This window comes from Bubalus kerabau, chromosome 7 (genome assembly GCF_029407905.1).
Source record: "Bubalus kerabau isolate K-KA32 ecotype Philippines breed swamp buffalo chromosome 7, PCC_UOA_SB_1v2, whole genome shotgun sequence".
Taxonomy (NCBI): domain Eukaryota; kingdom Metazoa; phylum Chordata; class Mammalia; order Artiodactyla; family Bovidae; genus Bubalus; species Bubalus kerabau.
In genome coordinates, this window is record NC_073630.1 from 65,129,267 (window position 1) to 65,150,521 (window position 21,255).

The window sequence follows — 21,255 nt, forward strand, 5'->3', positions numbered from 1 at the left end:
GATTTATTTTATGTAATAACTAGTGGGAAGCCACCATGCCACCTTATTTAGCCATAGCTACTTTGCTTTTGTAATGAGGTCACTGTTTATAAACAATCAACATCTTTTCACTGTTAAAAGGTCAAGAGAAGAAACTGTAGCATTCCTCCTCTCCCTGAACAATGGAACTATAGAAGCATGTATGTTTAAAGTGTGAGTGCACAAAATGCTGGACAGAAATTTTGGATCACATGTCACTTTCACTTCATCACTGGTTGTCCCTTTCATTCACTAGATCAAATGGATTTTTTGGATGAGTTCTGGTCAGTTCCCAGACATAACTATCTTTTATATGGGTATTAAGCATGTAACATTTTCTTGGCATTCTGAGTCAAGCAGAAAAGCCCTAGTGTCAAGGCAAAAAGAAAGTTTTGTTAATGAAAAAAACACCCAGAAAAGCGCCTTGAATAAATCTGAGAAAGATGCAAAAAGCAAGTTAAAACACGTAACAGAAACTTGACATTTATTGTGCAACTTTATCTCCAACAGAACATGTGGCATTCTAGAGGTATATGAAGTAATAAAATCAATACTCCAGTTAGAACACCTGAAATACCTGGCTCTAGTAACAAATGTTGCTTATAATTAAAAATATTGAATGTTTAAAAAATTCTTATAACATTTTAAGTTCCTAAAAGAAATGTGCCTAACACTTAAAAAACAACTTACTCTTCTATATAAATTGTTCACAAAAAATCTTGCTATCCCGTATTACACTATGCATTTATAGCTTTATTAACATATCTCTAGTGGGTATTAACTCTACACAGTACAATCAAATAGAAATTATTCATAAAGAATCAACAAGACTTCAACAATAAAAATATCAGGATCAATGGATTTGTCACAGTTTCTGCACGTGTTCTTCATAGAAAACAGAGTAAAGGCAAGTTGGCCCCAGTGTCAGGCTGCTACACAAGTTCCAGGGAGGAGACACACACAAAGGCAAGGCCTACATGGGGCAGGGTCGGACTGGAGCAGCGACCTTCAGGGTTTCAGGACCCCTCTCACGGCCTGGCATGCCCTGGTCCCTAGAAACAAAGCCAGGCACTGATGGCCGAGGCAAGCTCTTGAAACTTAAAACACAGCCAGAGGTGTTAAAGCCACAACTACAGGAAAGGATCAGCAGATTACTGTATTTTCCTACAAAATCTTCACGACAATTCTCACAGTGACATCATTGTTAGAACCCTCTCTTCCAAACCAGACTCATTAAATCTAAGGCTACGAATACAACAGATGTGAAAAGTGAATGAATGCTGGCTAATGATGTCCAGTGCCATGTCTAACATCTATCTGTTCCCGAAGAACATCACTTCACTGAGTTCAAAGTTTTGCTTTTATATCCCTGCATTTTTGTACTGGGAACCCTATGATGGAAACGTGAACAAATTAGTCATTTTATTCACTACTTCGATTAAACAACAAATCTATCCCAAAGGGTTGATGGGTTTTGAGAACTGGAGAAAACTGGAACTACTGGAGAAAACTGAATGAGTCATTCCACTTTCTAAACCCAAAGATTTCCCCTTACTAGCTGAGTAATAATAAGCTCAATAAAATGGGGTAACAATAACAGCCTAGGGAGTGCTTGTGAGGATTAAAATGAGAGGAGGCATAAAGTGCTTAGCAGAACACCTGCACACAAGGACTCTGAACTATAAGCTATAGTTTTGTCAGTGGTTCTGAATGGGCCTGAAGAGTTTCCAATGCAGGCAAGACCCATCAGGCTACTTGTACTGGGCCAATTCTGACAATGAACATGCTTTTGAGTAAGTCATCTTAGCAGATGTATTTTTTATTGTAATTTGGGGAACTGTGATTCAGTGAAAGCCTAGTGCTTCTATTAGCTAGTTTTGGACAGTCATGAGGAAATTTAATCTGGTGCTTTTACCACAAAGATATGGTAATTCAGTGCTATCAATAAACCATACTGACCGAGCTGGTCATTAGATGAGTGAAGTCCTCTGAGTGTTCTCTGCAACTGAATACACCGTGGAGGGTGAAAGTGGTCTCTAACAGGTAAATATACTCATTATAGTTTTGAATTTTAATTAGGAGGCAAGTACTGGTGAGTTATTACTTTTGCACTTCATGTTGTCCAGCATTAATTCTCCACTGTCTAACCACTGGCTGATAATTCAAGTAACTGCAGAGGGCCCTCAACTGGGTGGCATTTTCCACATTATTTCAAGTGAAGTGGTTATTTTTATCTAGTACTTACATGACTGAAAGAAGCCATCACTATGTTTACAAAAATATATCATAATGATACATACTGCTGTTTAGAGCCATTTACACTAGCGTCTGACTCAGGCGTCCTATTTGACATGTTTTGCCAAGGAGTTTTGGCAAGTGTCACCACATTAAACACACACCAGCAAGACTTGCACCATATGTTGAAAATCACTATTACATTTTAAAAATTGGTATATAAGAGCTGTCAAAAATTAGCATCTGTATGGTGAAATGACATAGCATTGAATGAGAGAAGTTTAAATCTTTTCTAAAAATGAAGCTATCCAAGAATGAGACTTTTTTAAAATGAATGAAATCTAAGAAAAACTAAGGAGGTAGTCTGTGGGCATCAGGTCAGGTTCTAGAGTTCATGTGGAGTGACAGAATTCAAATGAGGGCAATATTCATTTGTTTTTCTGAAAACAGTGCATGCTTCCTCATTGATACTCCATTTGTTTTCTGATAGCATCAGGAGGTCAAGCCATTCAAAGTGGCAGGAAAATGTAGACTTCATGAACTTGCAGATTCCCAAGTTTGTACTGTTGTCTAGATTTTGGGAAAAAAATCTGCTATTATAAGAATTTACTGGACTTAACCATCCTATTGCTATCTGACACATGGGGAAGCTGGATCAAATAATATACTAATATATCACCTTATAATTCTGATGAAGGTCAATGAGTTTATGACTGACAGAAGACTACACAGTCAATGTTTGTGACTAACGAAGGGCTAAGAAAGATCCAGAATATAAAATCACCCACTTGCTCTATGGCTGTGAAGCAGCCACATATATAACATCTCTCAATTTCCCTATCAAAAGAGATGATGACTTTTTTAAACAAATGCCCTAATGTTATCCTCTCCATTCCCAGTGAAGCCTAAAACAGCAGCAGCCTTTAATAAAAGTTGCCCATTTAGCCCTAAGCTTTACAAAGAATGCAGTTATCTGGATTAGGGTGATAAAGGAAGCCTCTCCTCCTACCCACACCTGAAGCAGAAACAGATTCTATCATCTCTAGAGCATCTGCTGATACGAAATGGTTCCAAAGACATTACTACAAACTTGAGCTCAACAAATTAAACTGGGGAAAGTAGTGGTAAAGGTCAGTGCTAACCCAGCCAAGGCCAGAAATTCAGGGGAATACTGGAGGGAAGCAAGCACAACTGGAGTGAAACATTTCCATTGGTGACAAAGAGAAACAAGATTTATGCAAATTCTAAAGATCAACTCAGCACACAAAGACCCTCAAATTTCAGAGAAATTACAAACAAGCCCGTTGCATAGTTGTCAGAACGGCCTGAAGCTGTGTGTATACAATTCCAGAACAAATTCAGTGAATACCATCGGCCTCACCATTTGTTTGGTCCTCAGTGCACCAAACGACTAGCTGACTGAAATTCTCATTGTGCAGCCCATCACTTTGGCATTGTGTCAACAGAGCCTGATTTAAGGCTGTGGAAATTGTGCATCTATGAAGCTACAAAATTGAGCATTTGAAAATGGTTTTGGATCTTTGGATGTTTCTTGACTGACACAGTGAAAACTTTTACTGTTCGTCAACTCCAGAGATCATATAGTGCCTTCGTTATCAACACAGTAGAAATTTTATTTTTTGGTAGAAAGTAACAGAGAGCAACAGCTAGCTTCCAACTCATCATTGTCTAGAGGTGACCTCTGATCTCTGGTTTCTGTTTTAGTACAGGTTCTTGTCAATGCAGATACAACATACAATGTCACCTATCCTATGTCTTTGCTGAGAAGTATAAATTCAAGTCTTTGGAAAACATAAAGACAACTTATCTGAACTTATCTGAACTAAAATGAGAATGCCTGTTCCGTGTCCCTCAGGACAATGCTGTGTCTCCAGCTTCTCCCATGAGCACCAAACCAACCTCCATGGGGACCAGCCCTGCTCACGAAGCAGAGCTTACCTGAAGGCATCAGACAGGCGAACAAGAACTCACCTATCTTTTTTCACCTTCACCATCTAACTGAAATCAACTGTAGTTTTTTCTTTGTATAATACAGTATTCTGAAAACCTCTGCAGGCTCCATACACTTTCCAAACTTGTATTGGGATTTGTTTGGCAGTAGGTCAAGAGAGTTAAGGTTTAGGATGTGTAAAGTCTGACAGAGTGACATGCTTTGGATTCTAAAGTGATGGTAACAGAACATTCACCATTGGAACTTGAGAGGACTGGCTGCTCGTGTGAAAAGATTTTGTCCACTAATCACCAGATCCATCCTGGGAATTTTTATTGAAGACTTCATCCTGGGAAGGCTGGTGATCGATCCCTTCATAAAAGGAACCTCCGTTGTGCAGGAAAGTGCCCACGGCTCGCCCCTGCCGGGCGTGACCCACAGCATCGCTGAACACTTTGTTTATCTGCTCCTCTGAGGGCATCCACCAGTCAGGGTTGGAGGTACAGTGCATCCTAATGAATTCTGTGGGAATATACACAACAGTAAAAAAGAAAAAAAAAAAAAAAGAGAGAGAGAGAAACAGCTGGTTTTTGCAGTGGATGACAAGAAGGGTGCTTAAACTTTAATAGCAGCTCTATAAGGAAAGCTTTATGGGACATCAGATGTAGTGCCATGATGACGTCACTTATTAGACTTTAAAACTTACACCATCTACATTTTCTACTCACGTGCAAAAATAAAAATTATGTGAGTGATCCCTCTAAGACACATTTGCTATGAATGGTAAATCTGACTTGTGAGGCATGGTCTGCACCATGCTAGGTTCAAACCCTGTTGTTACATGCCCACATTTTTAACTCTTTCCAGAAGCACAGGAAGTATCATTAGTATGGTATTCTTTAACCAGCTACTAATTTGTACATTAAGTGCAAGAAAATAAAATCTCAGTAAGAACCTGCATAAGTTTTGGTTCAGAAGAGATTTCCACATTATTACAGGCTGTATTTATGTCTCTAATTATGATATCTATACATGTACTGACAAATATTTTTTAGATGAGTTTTCCTCTAAATATTTAATTTCACCAGATACAATTAGGAAGAGATAGTGTATAAAGAGTAGCTAAGACTCCAATAAAACAATCTTGGCCTCCCTCCAGCTGAGTTCAAATCAACGTATCCTGTTTTCTCAGAGAGTCAGGGGACATGCTGAGTTTCTATACAGCTATTTCATTAATAACATGGGCATCTGAAAGCTGAAGTGAGCACTCTGGAAAAGGTCCTAAGTCAAACTGTGTTTTTTTATTTTTTGCACAGCTGATTGAAAGTTCAGGGTGACTGCTATTTACACATCATTTCTTCTCCAGCACTGCTCCCTCTATAAGACAATGGTTCTGGTCATAGGATTGGATTTGTCTGAAATTTATTTATGAAACCCTGATCCTATTTGACCTTAGAAGCTGATGCTTTTAAGAACTTGGACCAGAAAAATCTCATGAACTGAACTGTGTCTATCTTAGCAGATAAACAGGGGCATTCCCTTCAATTTCATGCCTGAGGTGAGAGACTCGTTCATCTCGTCCAAGTCTCAGCTCTGGTGGCCTTCGCTAGGGTGAGAACTGTGTTTATTCAGCATCTTATCCTGCAAAATTGTCAGGAACCAGATGGCTGATGGTGGGGTGCAAGCCTAGGAAACACCAAAGGACACCTACATCCTCCAACTCAGGTCATGGTCACTACAACGCTGAACAGAGAGAAAGCAAATGGGACCACTAGGGCTCACATAGCTAGATCTCTCCCTTCTGTCTTCCTTGTGTTCACACTTATTCCCAACTATAACTGTCCTCAGATCACCTCCAGCTAGGCTGTGAGCTCCACAAGTCAGGGATTCTGTTTTCTCCTCCTCTCTGCCTTTCTCAGGTCTCCTGCCTCAAGTGTTCACAAGTGTTCCATAACTGTTTAAGAAGTTCCCCTACCTCTGTCCAGATGCCCCATTCTCATAGGAACATAAAGAAATGAAAGAAAGGTGCCTGTGAGCAGAAATCAAGGCTAACTGTCGAGGGCGCTGTAGCCCTGCCACTCTGGGAACATGCTGCTCTGTGATACCTACGCTGCCCCCTCCTTAGCACCCACTGCTGTGACAGGACTTCCCCCAGCACTGTGCCAGACGATTACAAGCTCAACGGAGAGGTCATTCTGTTACACAGACTGGAAGCACTGTCACGTCACTGACCTGCCTCTTCCTGCTGGAGTCAAACCACCCCAGGAAACAGGTCCGCCTAGAATCTGATTTCACTCCCTGAGGCACCCTGCTCTCCATCCCTCAAGTGTCCAAACATCTGCCACTTCCTTGGCCTTCCTACGCTTGCTGACCACAAGGACGTCACCCTGGGAGTCACCACACCTCAGCCTTCAGGAAGGGAATCCCATTTGGGTCAAAGAAGGCCCCAAGATTTCAGCCTTTGGGACAGACACAAGGGCTCTAACCGGCTGCCCTGACACGTCAGCAGTTCCTGCCTATGCCTTCTCCACCCATGGGCAGGGGAGGCCTGTGTGTCCTGCGCAGCTCTCCTGTGTTGAAGAGTGCATGTTCTGAATGGGCAGCCTGGGCTGCATTGGTGTCCCAGCGGGCCTGGCAGCATTCCCAGGGCAGCAACACTAGTGCTTTGGGATGTAAGTTAATCCCTCAGTTTCACAGACTTGCTCATTAAAATATAAAATGTTTAACAAGGATTTATGGAAAGGGACAGTGAGCCCCTTATCCTGATTCTTCACAAGCCGCACGGCAAATTCCTGAATACATACTGAGCACGCTCTCAGCAGACCCCCTCCCCCTGCTAAGCTTACCACCCCTCTGGTACCTCTGTCTGCTCTGACGATATTGGGGAATAAAGGAACCTGTGGCTAGTTTGCTAAGACAGACACTGGAAATGTCCATCACCCAGACACTCTAAATGGAATTTTAGACTGGCCAACAGGGGGCGCTCCAGCGCACCTGCGCCAAGTTGTCAATAATGCTGCCATCTTCATTCTAGGTGGTCTGGGCCACCTGAATCAATCACCTGGGGAGGTCGCGAGGTGCAATAATGCGCGCCTCTCCTGTCCTCCCCCCAGACCTGCTCAGTCGGAAGTTCAGGGTGGCTCTGGGGATCTCTGCTGCTAACGAATGCTGCACAGGCACCCTAGTCACTGTGGGCGTCAGGACAGGGGTGCAGGAGTGAGTGTCCTTCTGATGAGGAAGGCCTTATCAGTGATCAGGCTTTTCCACTGTGACTTCTTCACCAGGAAATATTTTGATTCCTATCAGGAGTAAATCATTATTAAGTCTTCCAAGCAATAAAATCACTCAAACTACACAGGTTAAGTCTTTTCAACCAATAAAATCACTCTTGAACTGTATACAAGTCAACACTCTGATACGGACTTTTCAGGTGTGAACAGAGCTTACGCTGGTGCTGCAACGTCTGTACTTGTCTGTGTTGATCTGCACCCACCCAATCAGCCATCTACATCTGGCCTCTTCCTCCTCACCCTCTGCCTGGCCTATCCGTAGTCTGCGTCAGCTAGAGTCATCAGCTCTTAATACTGATGACATGGTGTTATCTGAGCAGTATTTTTTAAATACGGAAACTTAAAAAAAACTAGAACAGAATCTGACTGGGCGAGAAATACTTTAGGCCTATGGAAAATTAACTAAATAAACTTAAGGAGCAGGGGCAAGTATTCTTGACAAGGGTAGCTAGACTGGGGGAGGGTGCCATAGGCTTCAAATGAAAATGGGGTAAATTTTAAAATCCCTTGTTTTCTTTTCCTGTGTGCTTTACCCAGTGTTCCAGCTTTCCTGGAGGTGGCCTTCCCAGGCAGCAAAGAAAATCTGAACTTCAAGCGTGAAACATGAGGTGCTATGCAGTGCTTATGTGCCACTAAGTGCTAAAGCAAACAAAGAATTTTTAAAGAACTTCTCGATACCAGAGAGATGGGCTACATGAAGCCTACAAAGTCTCAGCGGAAAAAAACCAAAATACAGTCAAGGCTGAACACTTGCACGGGGAGCCACAGCCAATGCGGTGAAATGAGATCACAGATGGACACTGAGCGGAAGGATGCAGTACCTCGGAGGCATGTTACTTTAACTGGATCCAGAGGGCGTCTCTCAGGACCTGTCTCTCCTGACTGCACTGACCTTTTCCTTTTTCCAAGGCCGCATGAGTACTTAAGCTCATCGGTAGTGAAAACAAATCTGATGAGGTATCGAAGGAGCCGCCTCCCATCTTTCTTTGAAGAATTTACAGCCTCATCCCACTGTTTGCTCGTTATGTAGACAGGATAGTTGTTCAACAGCTGCTTGCTTCCCTGGAAAAGCGAAACATTTCCTCATTACCTACTTAGCCGGCCAGCCGCCCGGCGATCTCCATTTCAAAGGCAAACACGCTTTTTAACCAAGTGGCTATGCTGACAATGAACCGGGTACTGAAGAGCACAAGTAATTGCTCACTCTCAAAACGGGCACTTTTAAAATTACATTTGCATTTTCTATAACAAGAGCCAATGAGGTTTAATGAACACCTTTGAAAGAGGAGCTATTTATAACTTGCATTTTAACAGGTAGGTTAAAACGTGTCAAGATCCAATGACAGGAAACACTATTTAAATATAACGTGTAACTTTCCTTTTCAATCTATTAAAATATGCAAAAATGACTTTGAAGAGTGTGATCAAACAGGTCTCCTCATCTTTTGGCTGGTGGTTAAGTACTTTAAGAAATGACGCTGGTAGGTTATTTCCATAAGGTATTTTTTTGTGTGTGTTTAATGTACCTAATATCTGACAGCTGCTGCATTTCAGTGAAACAGCATTAAAAAGTGAATTTAAAAAAAGTGGAATTGTGGAAACATAAAAAAAAATCACTAATAATAATGCAAAACAAGTTTCCTCAAATTATAGCTTCTGCAAATGCCACTATTTTATCAACTCAAAATTTTTCTTACTTTTCACCTTTATAATTTATGTCTGCTATAAAATTCCCAGGCTAAATAGCTGCAATGGGACTAATTATAGGAATTTCTGTAACATTTATAAGCCATGTTTAGTCAGTTGCACCTACACAACCATTATTTTAGTTCTGGTTGTCCATAAAATTCTACAGTCCAGGACAAATTAATTAACCCATGATCTCAGTTTTAATGTACTTCTTCCCCAGTAATTAAGGTGTACAAAATAAAGAAGGGAAACTCATTCAGTTTTACAACTTTGCAAATTTACTATAGGTTATAAATTGGCACTGTTTGGGTCTCACAGGTTTTTACTTTAAAAAGTGCTCTGTTCACAAGGTCTGAGGAGGGCAAATGGTACAGGAGCCAACAGGAAAGGAAAAGGCAGCAGACACAGCTATGCAACTGTCACTGGACTATACCCACAGAAACTCATCACCGCAGCGTCATACTCCGCGAAGCAGCAGGCGTGCGACTGAGAGTCCTTTTTATAGGAAGCAACTGAGGGACAGGGTTTGCGGTTTGAATTTAGTCAGTTGGGTTTGAACTGAATCTTAGTTCTGCATCTTATTTGGTGTTTCTTGAGCAAGTTACTTCAACTGAGAGGAAGAACTAAGCTATCATAGGTTTAAACTATGAGTATTTGGGAGCATAAACCAGCCCTTGGCTGTGTCCTACATATGATCAAAAGATGGGCAGGAGCCCAGAGCTTCCTAAGGGCCTCTTAGCCCAGACTGCTGTTTCATGGCAGGAGGGGCGAGACAGAGGGTTGACTGGCATGTGTGGCAGTGCAGACAGGAAAGCGAGGCTGAAAGACGTAAGACCAGGGGGTTAGGCAACCAATCCCGTGAGCCAAGCTACTGGGGACTGAGGTGTTGCCGATTTCCAGGTGAAACAAGACGTCCTCCACAAAGAAAAGCAACAGAGGGTTACGGCTGGGGGATGGGGAGGCAGATACTAATGAGGAACAGTGTCTGTCACACAGCAGGTGCAATGAACATCTGTTGAATGACTACTGCAGGGACTCCCCTGGTGGTCTGGGGTTAAGACTCTGTGCTCCCAGTCCAGGGGACACAGGTTCGACCCCTGGTCCGGGAAGATTCAACACACTGCAGAGCAACCAAACCCATGAGCCACAACTACTGAGCCTACACTCTAGAGCCTGGGAGATGCAACACGAGAAGCCACCACAAGGAGAAGCCCACACACCAAAATGAAGAGCAGTCCCCACTTGCCTCAACTGGAGAAAGCCCATGCACAGCAACAAAGGCCCAGCACAGTCAAAAATAAAATAGAGAGAGAAAGAAAGGGAAAAAAAGAGAAAGGAATGGGGAACCACAAGGGAGTCCTGACACAAAGGCCTAGAGAAAGAGAGCAGGTGCAGCAGGGAGGAGAGGCGAGACTCTGGGGATGATGAGGGCTGGGAAATGGGCCCCTGGACGGGACAACTGGGAGAGTAGCCTGGGGTTGGGTAGGGGGCAGCTCTCTCAGAGCATTCCGACAAGGAGCGGAGGTGGAGCCAGACTACAGACAGGGCAGGGTGGGGGCAGAGCAAACGGAAATGAGAGTGGAGAAATGAACACAGACCAGTCTTTCAAGGGTTTGATCACTGAGGTTACCATTCAGCAAGCGCCTTCAATGACAGGCAACGGGGCTGAGGCCTGAACCTACCCTTCAAGGAGCAGGATGCGTTGTGGTGTTAGGATGAAAGTGCCGCAGGGTGCTTTGGGTGAGGGAAGGAGAAAGAAAAGATAATCGTTGAGGGAGGGAGGGAGCATCAAAGAGGGGCTGATTTTCAGAGTGGGAAGACTTGGAACAAACACTGTCTCTGCCTGAGGGAATGACAGGTGGGTTCTCCCATTTCAGGTCCCTCTGAGCCAAAAGAATATTGCCCACAATATTAAACTTCTGTTTCCCCCACTCAGAGTACAGAGGTGAATGTACTTCATGATGCATGGCCTTTCTCCACAGGATATATCCTCACTCATAAACCTCAGAGTCTACCAGGTCTTCTGTTAGCCAATCTGTCCTGGTGTATAGGTGGTTAAAGTACCGAGATGCTTCATCTTAGGGCCCTTCCACACGGTGTACCGTTTACCTTGCCACTGGACACCTACCTCGGTCGGCTGGTCAGCAGGCTGTGGGATCATGAGCTGGTTGTGGTGCTGGAGCACCATCTTCAGGTAATCTAAGACGGTCTGGCAGGGCACTGGGTGGAAGAAATTGCAACAATTGCACATGAGCTGAACTGTGCTGGGAAAATAGAAAGCTTTCAAGGTTTAAAAAGATTTTTGATGTAAACATCTAAAAAAAAAAGATTTTCTAAAGGAAACAGAATCTTCTTTCATTTGACATCCGCAGTTATTTCAGTTTGTAAACATGGAACAGATGCTACAGTTTGGGGAGAAATTTTGGGTTCAGCACAATTTAAGTCAAACTGACTCTACGATGAATTTGGGTCAATAACAACGATGGCACACTGAACAAGCACAGAACAGACACGTCTTCTCTGGTTCCAGCTGTAACATGAGCACCCAATGGTGCTTTTGAAAATTAAGGTACTGAAGACTGTGATGTTTCACTCATTGAAAATCGATGATACAATGCTCATTATTAGTGCCATTCGTCCCTAGCTCTTCAGGAAAGCAGTAAGTCATGCACTTTAGACCTGCTTCCTGACATGGACATGCCTGACCATGTAGCGCATCCCCTCTCCAGACACTCACCTGATCTGGTCCAATCCAGATTCAGTCAGTATGTATATCATTAACTGTTGTATTATATTTTTTGAGGCATAGTCTTATCGAGTTATCAAATAATTACAATAAAACTGAACACACGAGCCCAATATGGAGCTTGACATATTTTTGTACCACTGCAGAAATAATTCTTACATCTTAAGATTTATATTAGAGCCCTTTCTGGAGTATTAACTAATTGCTTTTAAAGGTCTCAGTAGATTAGTTAATAACCTAACTGACATGGATCACTGGCATTATCTGTCCTGGCTATGTGTTTTCTTAGAATGTTTTCATCACGTTAGAGAAAATAGTAAATATTTAACCTAAACCTTAATTTTAAAGTATTATCACTGAGCTTTCTTCACTTTTTTTCTCACATTTTTTTTTTTTAAGAGAGCAAACTGAAGTTATCATCTTTATCCCCTGCTAACAGCTCTGGGTTTTTTTAGGTGACATTACACTGCAACATAAGAAATCACTGTATCAACATCCTTTGGGAGAATGTGAATGAGTAGAAGTAGGTTAGGAAATTTTTCTTCTTGCCAAGAAATATTTTCTTAAATAACATCCTTACAGATTTGTCTTACACATCAGTGTCAAAGGTCACTCTTGCATAGTCATCTGAATATGTTCTTCAAATTAAAGAAGCATTTTGGGGACAACCACAAAAGTCAACAAAAAGAAGGCATATATTTTTCAGTTTGAAGCAGGACTTTTACTAAGCCAAAGTTTAATAAAACCTGTCAAGTATCTCTAATTTTACCACTCTATTAAAAGCCTAACTCACTTTAAAGTCCATCCTGATGTAACTAAATCCTGTGATTTACAATTCTGCCAGATCTCGCCCAAATTCCTCTTAAGGGGTGCACTTACTGGATAACAGTTGTGTTCTGATGGACACTTGTACCCTGGATATGGCTGAGTAGGGAGTTTGAGTCACTGAGAGCTAGAAACTCCACTTTCTAAACCATACCATTTCTGCCCAGGTGTGCAAAGTTCATGGAAGAGTCTGGGCGAGCTAACTGAATGACAAACGGTACTTCCCACAGTACTAGAGTCCATAAGCAAACAGTCCAACCACTTGTTCCATAAACAGACAGTCCGACCCACTTGCTGACACCACAGTGAGTGAGAGTGGATCTTCTGGCAACGGGAATCGATTACAGGAAAAGCATAGAAGACTTGAGAAGCTAATGGAGACAGGAAACACGTTTGCTATTGAGTTCTGGCTTTTCACGAACTGTGTGGCCTTTGGGATGCCATTTAACTTCTGTGTCTAAGTCTCTTCTATATATTGCCAAATATAGGGGTTTCAGTAGCAGCAATGCAACTGTATATATGTCAGAGCATTGCCAAGCAACCTGCGTGAGGTATTTAGTTTGGAAGTTTTAGTAAAAGTTGTAAATACTCACTGACTAATTAGGATTTGAATGAAACTCCTTTTGCTACTTTATCCATATTTTACATATGTTTACAGAAAAAATGTTTAAGAACAAAATGCTTATAAAACTGAATATTCAGTGTGACCTCAACTGTGTTAAAAAATAATTATGTGCAAAGAGAAGAGACTGGAAAGAAATAAACCAAAGTGTCAATAATTAAAAATGATTTTAAAATTAAAATCATTTTTAAAAATTAATTTAAAATAATTAAAAACTCTATCCTTTACCATCCTTGTAAAGACCAATTAAAAAAAAATTTCTACAGTGGGCATGGACCATAATAACTTCAAAGTTGTTTAAAGAATGTCTACATAACTGTTATCTCCCCTTCCTTTGCCATCTATGACCTTCAGTGTTGCCTGTGTAGGCTTGCCCATTTCTACATCCCCAATATTCAGGCAGCAGTGCTAACCTCTGAGCAAGGCCAGCTGACCCAAACATTCTGGAAGAAAATGGAATTTCACCTGCATTTACCGGCCATGGGGCTCTGCTGAAGGCAAGTGGGTCCTGTGGGCTGATATCTGGGCACAGGGCTGACTCCAAGAACACTGAGGACAAGGCTCAGCTCAGGTCTAGCTACTGAAATCGACTCTGGCTGCTGACTGTCTGAAAGGCTTGTTAAGTAAGGTTCTTCACGGAAAACTGCTCTCTTTGCCCTTGTTAAGGGTGCTTGGGTGTCAAGTACCTAATTTTCCTGACAGATCATTGCATTAACGTCTTGATCAGCTTCTCTTCTTGTTCATTCTGCATTATTTAATCTACTCTGCTATATCATTGTTTTTAAAGACTCAAAACATTTACTCGAAATCCAGCACATACTGTTTTCTAGGGAGAATGAAATTATTTACCATCCCGACAATCATGCCATCTGTGTGCTGTGTCACCTTTAAGTGTCCGTCCTAGTCACACTGTCTCTGGAGAGTATAAGTTCCTGAATTGTAAACATCTAGAAATAAACAGTGAGCTTTAAATATTACTTAGCCTACAGACACATGGCTGTTCTCTTGAGAATGAAAATGTTCTGTCTCTGATTAATTTAATTGATATGTATAGATGCTATAATAGAACATGCCTGAAACTGGGCTGGAAATCAAGGATGACTCTGACTTAAGTCTCTGCCCTCAAGAGGGCAGACCTCTGCCCTTACATGGCCTGCCTCTCCTTGTACCAAGACACCAGGAGAGACAAAGAGTAAAAACTTGCCCTGCTACTGACTTCAAGAGAAGCAAGCATGCATGTGCTATAGAAAGTGGTCAATTCTGCCTGGGAACTGGGGGAGGGGTCTGTTAGGGAAGTGCCACCCGACTAGGGTACTGAAGGATGAGTAGGAGCTCCTCGAGTGGGGAAAAGGGACGGTATGTCCTTCGACTGGAGGGACAGCGGGAGTTAAGGGAAGACCAGAAGCAAGTGGTAAAGAATCTGCCTGCCAGTGCAGATGTGGGTTCATTCCCTGGTTCAGGAAGATTCCCTGGAGTAGGAAATGGCAACCTACCTCAGTATTCTTGCCTGGAAAATTCCATGCACAGAGGAGCCTGGCAGGCTACAGTCCATGGCATTGCAGAGTCAGACATGACTGAGTGATTGAGCACGCAGAAGCAAGTGCATGGAGGTTTAGGAATCATAAATTGTCCAGAGGGGTTGGAGCACTTGGGGCATGGTGGGAACCGAGGGGCGAGCCTCCAAAAATGAACAGGAAGACTCGGGTAGTGAAGGATATCATGCCGTGCCACACTACAGGTGCCGGAATTTACTCCGTGGACCACGTGAAGCCAAGAGGCATTCAGCAGAGGGTGATGTGGGCTGTTTCAACTGGGAGAGCCTGGGATTGAACAGATACTGCAAGAGGCCACGTTCTGAGTCAGACGTGGATGAAAGCCGTGGGGAGAGAGAGGAGGACTCCATACCGATGGGCACATACAAGGTGGAATCCAAAGGACAGAAGACTGACATGAAATAGGAACAGAGATGCTTATGAATGGAGCTGAAGTTCCCCACCCGGGTAACTAACTGAATGTTGACCTCTTTACAAGGTTAAGACCACCACCACCAATCTAAGAAAACCACTTAAGATTTCTGTATTCTCAGGCACAGGACAGTGTCCCTCTCGGTCTCTTAAGGTTGCTCTGTACGGAGTGTTTCCTAGACGATCCTGCAGGCACTTCTTTGTTACTTGATGAACTTAATACTTCAGCATTCAGGTATTACTAACCTCATGTTACAGAAAACAGAAACTGAGGTTCAGAATGGTTAAGCAATTTGCCCAAACCACTGCTAGCAAGTAGCAAGAGCAGGAATCCAAGCCCAGGTTTGACTCTAAAGCCATTTTCTTCGGCTCATGCTCTTTTGTGCCCTACAGTCTCTCTCACAGCTTACAGCAAGAGTGGTGCGACTTTTACCAAATCCTAAGTCAAAGAACTCAATTGTTTACTCCTCTGTTTCTATCACTTATCTAATTTTTTTTTACTCAGAACATATTTGTGTCTCTTCGTTCTCCCTAGAACGCCCGCATTAAACGTGATCACTGTGTCTGTCAGGACCAGAAGTCGACCTGAGCCTTCTCCCACAGGCACTCCCGGCGCGTGTGAGCTGGGGGCAGTGCAGGCACGGTAGGCACTGGCACAGAGACGCTGCAGCTCCTCCGGGGGCTTTTTGTTCTTGCAAAACTAGTTATCCAGAAACCGACAGATTTATCTTTTTAAAACCTTCGTAGAATATCCTTAAGATCAGACTGCATAATTTAAGGCTAGTTCTCCAGCGCGTAGCCTTGTGAGTTAGTGCAATTGATCCTCATTATTTGCAGACTGTACATTTGCCTACTCGCTAATGGACTTCCCAGGTGGTGCTAGTGGTAAAGAACCTACCTGCCAATGCAGCAGACATGAGAGACTCAGGTTCGATCTCTGGGTCGGGAAGATCCCCTGGAGGAAGGCCTGGCAACCCACTCTAGTATTCTCGCCTGGAGAATCCCATGGACAGAGGAGCCTGGTGGGCTACAGTCCATAGGGCCGCAGAGTCGGACATGAATGAAGTGACTTAGCACACACACACGACTCACTGACATGAATCTGTAATATGGTCAAATTAGAATTTGGGGTGCTCCTGCTGGCACTGGTGGACTTTGGCAGGTCACCAAAAAACCCAAGTTGCTGGAATCATACACTCTCAGCTGAGGCTGAACACGGATACGTTCTGCCCACTTCTTTCAGCCCTCATATGATAGTGAGGGTTCTTTTCATGGTCTAGTTAGTGCCATGTTTTTTCATTTTCGTGCTTTTCCTGTGTGGTGATTTTGCTATTTAAAATGGGTCCCAAACGCAGAGCTGAAGTGCTGTCTAGTGTCCTGAGCACGAGGCTGTGACGCGCTTCCAAGGGGAGACGTGTATTAGATAAGCTTTGTTCAGATGTGAGGCACAGGACTGTGACTTCAGTGTCAACTGACCAGCACTATATATTAACCAAGGCCTCTTTAAACAAAAATATACTTAAAATGAGGTTATGAATTGATTGGTTGACAAAAACATTGTGACCTGAGGCTGCACAGAACTACAGTGAATAACAAGAATCGACTATATTTTGAGGGTGGAAGAGGGTAATAAACTAGCTCTGTAAAATGTGAACATTAATTTTTGGAGTTATAAAAATAAATTGAGATGATAAAAAATGTACATTTAAAAAAGTAGAATGTTCTTTAATAATAGTTAAGTCTACCTTCCCTATATCTGCACTTAGAAAATTTCAAGGTATTTTTAATGTCATAGTTATTTTACTTTGGAAGTTACCATTATTTCTAAAATTTTATTGTAGTTGATTAACAATATCATGTTAGTTTCAGGTGTACAGCACAGTTATTCAGTTATATATGCATGAAAGTGAAAGTCACTCAGTCGTGTCCGACTCTTGAGACCCCACGGACTGTAGCCTGCCAGGCTCCTCTGTCCAGGGGATTCTCCAGACAATACTGGAGTGGGTTGCCACACCGTCCTCTAGCAGATCTTCCTGACCCAGGATCAAACCTGCAATTTTATGTCCTACACTGGCAGGCAGGTTCTTTACCACTAGCACCACCTGGAAAGCCCTCAGTTACACATAAATGTGTGTATGTGTGTATGTATGTATATATATATATATGTATGTATTTTTTTTTCCAGATTATTTTCCCATATAGGTTATTACATAATATTGAGCACAGTTCCTGGTTCTACACAGCAGATCCTTGTTGGTTATCTATTTTGTATAGAGTACTGTTGGAAGTGGTTTTTTAACTACCATATATTATGTTTTTAATACCGACATTTTATCATATTTTAAAATCTCTAAACTTGGTGTTCAAAGACAATTATAAAGGGCAATTAAGATTTGAAGTGTTTTTTCTTCTTAATGGAACATAAACTACTGGTGTGTCTTACATTCAATGAGGGTTGAAATTAGATGAAATATGGTATTTTATACCCATCTCCCTTATGAGTTCCCTTTAACCAGTGCTGGCTACAAGCTTTCTAAATAAAAGTGACTACTGTAACTTGATACCTTCTCCATTGAGATGTCTGCCCATCATTTTTCTTCTTTTAATAACCTCTCAGCTCTTTGTATCCCTGACCCCAGTATCTTCCTTTTGTGACTTTTTTCTTTTAACCTATTTCTTTAAAAAAAAAAAACAACTTCCAAAGACTCTGTAATTTCTACTGTGATGTAGTTATCTAGTGTAATGTCAAGTGTAACTTCTAATACAAAAGAAAATGTGCTAATGCTACCTCCTGGGATAAAATGTTAAGTTAGCTACATCTGCAAATAACTCTGGAAAGTAAGTTACAGAGTACTTTCTAGAAGCCCCTCGCTTGCATGTAGCTGATACTCAATACAACTTTGTTGGATATTTCACAAATAATACAATAAACAAAGGCTGTCTCAGGTGGTGCTGGAAAGAACACCTCTTCCCAGTCTCTTTCCTTGAGGTGAGGGCTGTCGCCTTCCTGTCCCCCTCTTATAGCTAAAAGTACTTTCCCCCTGTAGACTAAATAGACTCATTTCTTTTGAATTCTTAGTTCAAGAACTACTCCCAGGTATGAACACCTTATTTGGGGGAAAAACAAGAAGAAACTGGAATCTGAGCTGCTCAACAGCATGACTCTGGAGAGAGGGACGTGCCCGAGGAACTCCGCTCCTACTGCAACCCACGACAGGTGCCCCCACCATGTCCTGCACCTGACTCCCTCTGCTCACTCTGCATGCTCCTCTCCTCTTTGTACTCATCCACCTGCTTGGCTGCAGGAAGAGTGATCCTATGACACAAGGGCAGATCCTACGAAAAGAAGGCCCCAGGTCCTTCCACGGAAATATACTGGCCTCTAGGATAACAAAGGCCCACTGTGATTGCTGGGAAGCATGGACACTGCTTAGGGAAAACTGACCCCAAGTCTCACAGGAAAGTTACTGCTTGCAAAATACTCTTGCTATGTGTAAAACCAGACATTATCTGCCACACTTTTCTTCATATGGGTAAAAAATAAGATTCCCCTGACCCCCAACACCAAAGGGATAGCTAGCTCAGAATAGCTAGCCAGACTGGTTTCTTGGGTGATCACCTACAGTCTGGTTTGTGTTTAGCCGAAGATGGAGCTTGGGGGGTGAGGGCAAGAGCTCAATGATGTCCTTTTGATTCAAGTTTTCATCTTAAGTGGCACTTTCAACCTGACGCCCAACACTCATGTCCCTAGGCAATGAATCCATGAGTCAAGTAATCAAAAATAGCTCGTCTTTCCTGCATTTCACACTGTTTTTCACTATACGTAATGGACAAAGTGACTTTTACCTATATAGTTGAGTTTCAGTCTGGGCTAAAAGCAACTAAACTCATTGACATTTAACAAATCAGTGAACTAAAATGGACCTAAAGGGGCGAATTTAATTTAATGACCATTATACCTACTACTGTGGGCAAGAATCCCTTAGAAGAAATGGAGTAGCCCTCATAGTCAACAAGAGTCTAAAATGCTGTAGCACTTGGGTGCAATCTCATGAACGACAAAATGATGTCTGTTCATTTTTAAGGCAAGCCATTCAATATCACAGTAATCCAAGTCTGTGCCCCAACCACTGATGCCAAAAAAGCCGAAGTTAAACGTTTCTATGAAGACTTACAAGACGTCCTAGAACTAACACCAAAAAAAGATGTCCTTTTCATCACAGGGGACTGGAATGCAAAAGTAGGAAGTCAAGAGATACCTGGAATAACAGGCAAATTTGGCCTTGGAGAACAAAATGAAGCAGGGCAAAGGCTAATAGAGTTTTGTCAAGAGAACACACTGGTCACAGCAAACACCCTCTTCCAACAATACAAGAGATGACTCTACACATGGGCATCACCAGATGGTCAATACTGAAATCAGACTGATTATATTTTTTGCAGCCACAGATGGAGACGCTCCATATAGTCAGCAAAAACAAGATAGGGAGCTGATTGTGGCTCAGATCATGAACTCCTTATTGCAAAAATTCAGACTTAAATGGAAGAAAGTAGGGAAAACCACTAGGCCATTAAGGTATCAGTTCAATTCAGTTCAGTTCAATCACTCAGAAGTGTCTGACTCTTTGTGACCCCATGGACTGCAGCATGCCAGGCCTCCCTGTCCATTGCCAACTCACAGAGTTTACTCAAACTCATGTCCATTGATTCGGTGATGCCATCCAACCATCTCATCCTCTGTCATCCCCCTCTCCTCCCACCTTCAATCTTTCCCAGCATCAGGGTCTTTTCCACTCAAGTCAGTTCTTTGCATCAGGTGACCAAAGTACTGGAGTTTCAGCCTCACCATCAGTCTTTCCAATGAATATTCAGGACTGATTTCCTTCAGTATGACCTAAATCAAATCCCTTATGATTATTCAGTGGAAGCGACAAATAGATTCAAGGGACTAGATCTGATAGACAGAGTGCCTGAAGAACTATGGATGGAGGTTTGTGACATTATACAGGAAGTGGTGATGAAAACCATCCCCAAGAAAAAGGAATGCAAAAAGGCAAAATGGCTGTCTTAGGAGGACTTACAAATAGCTGAGAAAAGAAGAGAAGTGAAAGGCAAAGAAGGTCAACATATACCCAACCGAATGCAGAGTTCCAAAGAACAGCACGGAGAGATAAGGAAGCCTTCCTAAGTGAACAATGCAAAGAAATAGAGAGGAAAACAATAGAATAGGTAAGACTAGAGATCTCTTCAAGAAAATCAGAGATACTAAGGGAACATTTCATGCAAAGATGGGCACAAGAAAGGACAGAAATGGTATGGACCTAACAGAAGCAGAAGATATTAAGAAGAGGTGGCAAGAATACATAGAACTATACAGAAAAGATCTTAAAACCCAGATAACCACGATGATATGATCACTCACCTAGAGCCAGACATCCTGGAGTGTGAAGTCAAGTGGGCCTTACGTAGATTCATTACGAACAAAGTTAGTGTAGGTGATGGAATTCCTGCTGAGTTATTTCAAGTCTAAAACATGATGCTGTTAAAAGTGCTGCACTCAATATGCCAGCAAATATGGAAAACTCAGCAGTGACCACAGGACTGGAAAAGGTCAGTTTTGATTCGAAACCCAAAGGCAATGCCAAAGAATGTTCAAACTACCATACAACTGTGCTCATTTCACATGCCAGCAAAGTAATGTTCGAAATTCTCCAAGCCTGACTTAACCATGACATGAACTGAGAACTTCCAGATGTTCAAGATGGATTTCAAAACGGCAGAGGAACCAGAGATCAAATTGCAGAGAGTTCCAGAAAAACATCTACTTCTGCTTCACTGACTATGCTAAAGCCTTTGACTATGTGGATCACAACAAACTGGAAAATTCTGAAAGAGATGGGAATACCAGACCACCT

At 42.3% G+C, this 21,255-nt stretch overlaps 1 protein-coding gene across 2 annotated transcripts in view; it reads right to left on the reverse strand.

Moving 5' to 3' along the window:
* Positions 1 to 485: 485 nt before the first annotated feature.
* BEND4 (BEN domain containing 4) overlaps positions 486 to 21,255 on the reverse strand; it is a 32,993-nt gene continuing 12,223 nt past the window's right edge. Inside the window, exons 3-5 of one of the 2 annotated variants that reach the window (XM_055588434.1) lie at positions 11,312 to 11,403; positions 8,316 to 8,556; positions 486 to 4,726 (exon numbers count right to left, since the gene is read on the reverse strand). In XM_055588434.1, coding sequence (XP_055444409.1) covers positions 4,509 to 4,726; positions 8,316 to 8,556; positions 11,312 to 11,403 — 551 coding nt within the window. In that variant the 3' untranslated portion in view covers positions 486 to 4,508. The remainder of the gene's footprint in view (positions 4,727 to 8,315; positions 8,557 to 11,311; positions 11,404 to 21,255) is intronic. The other variant, XM_055588435.1, reaches the window with a different exon arrangement.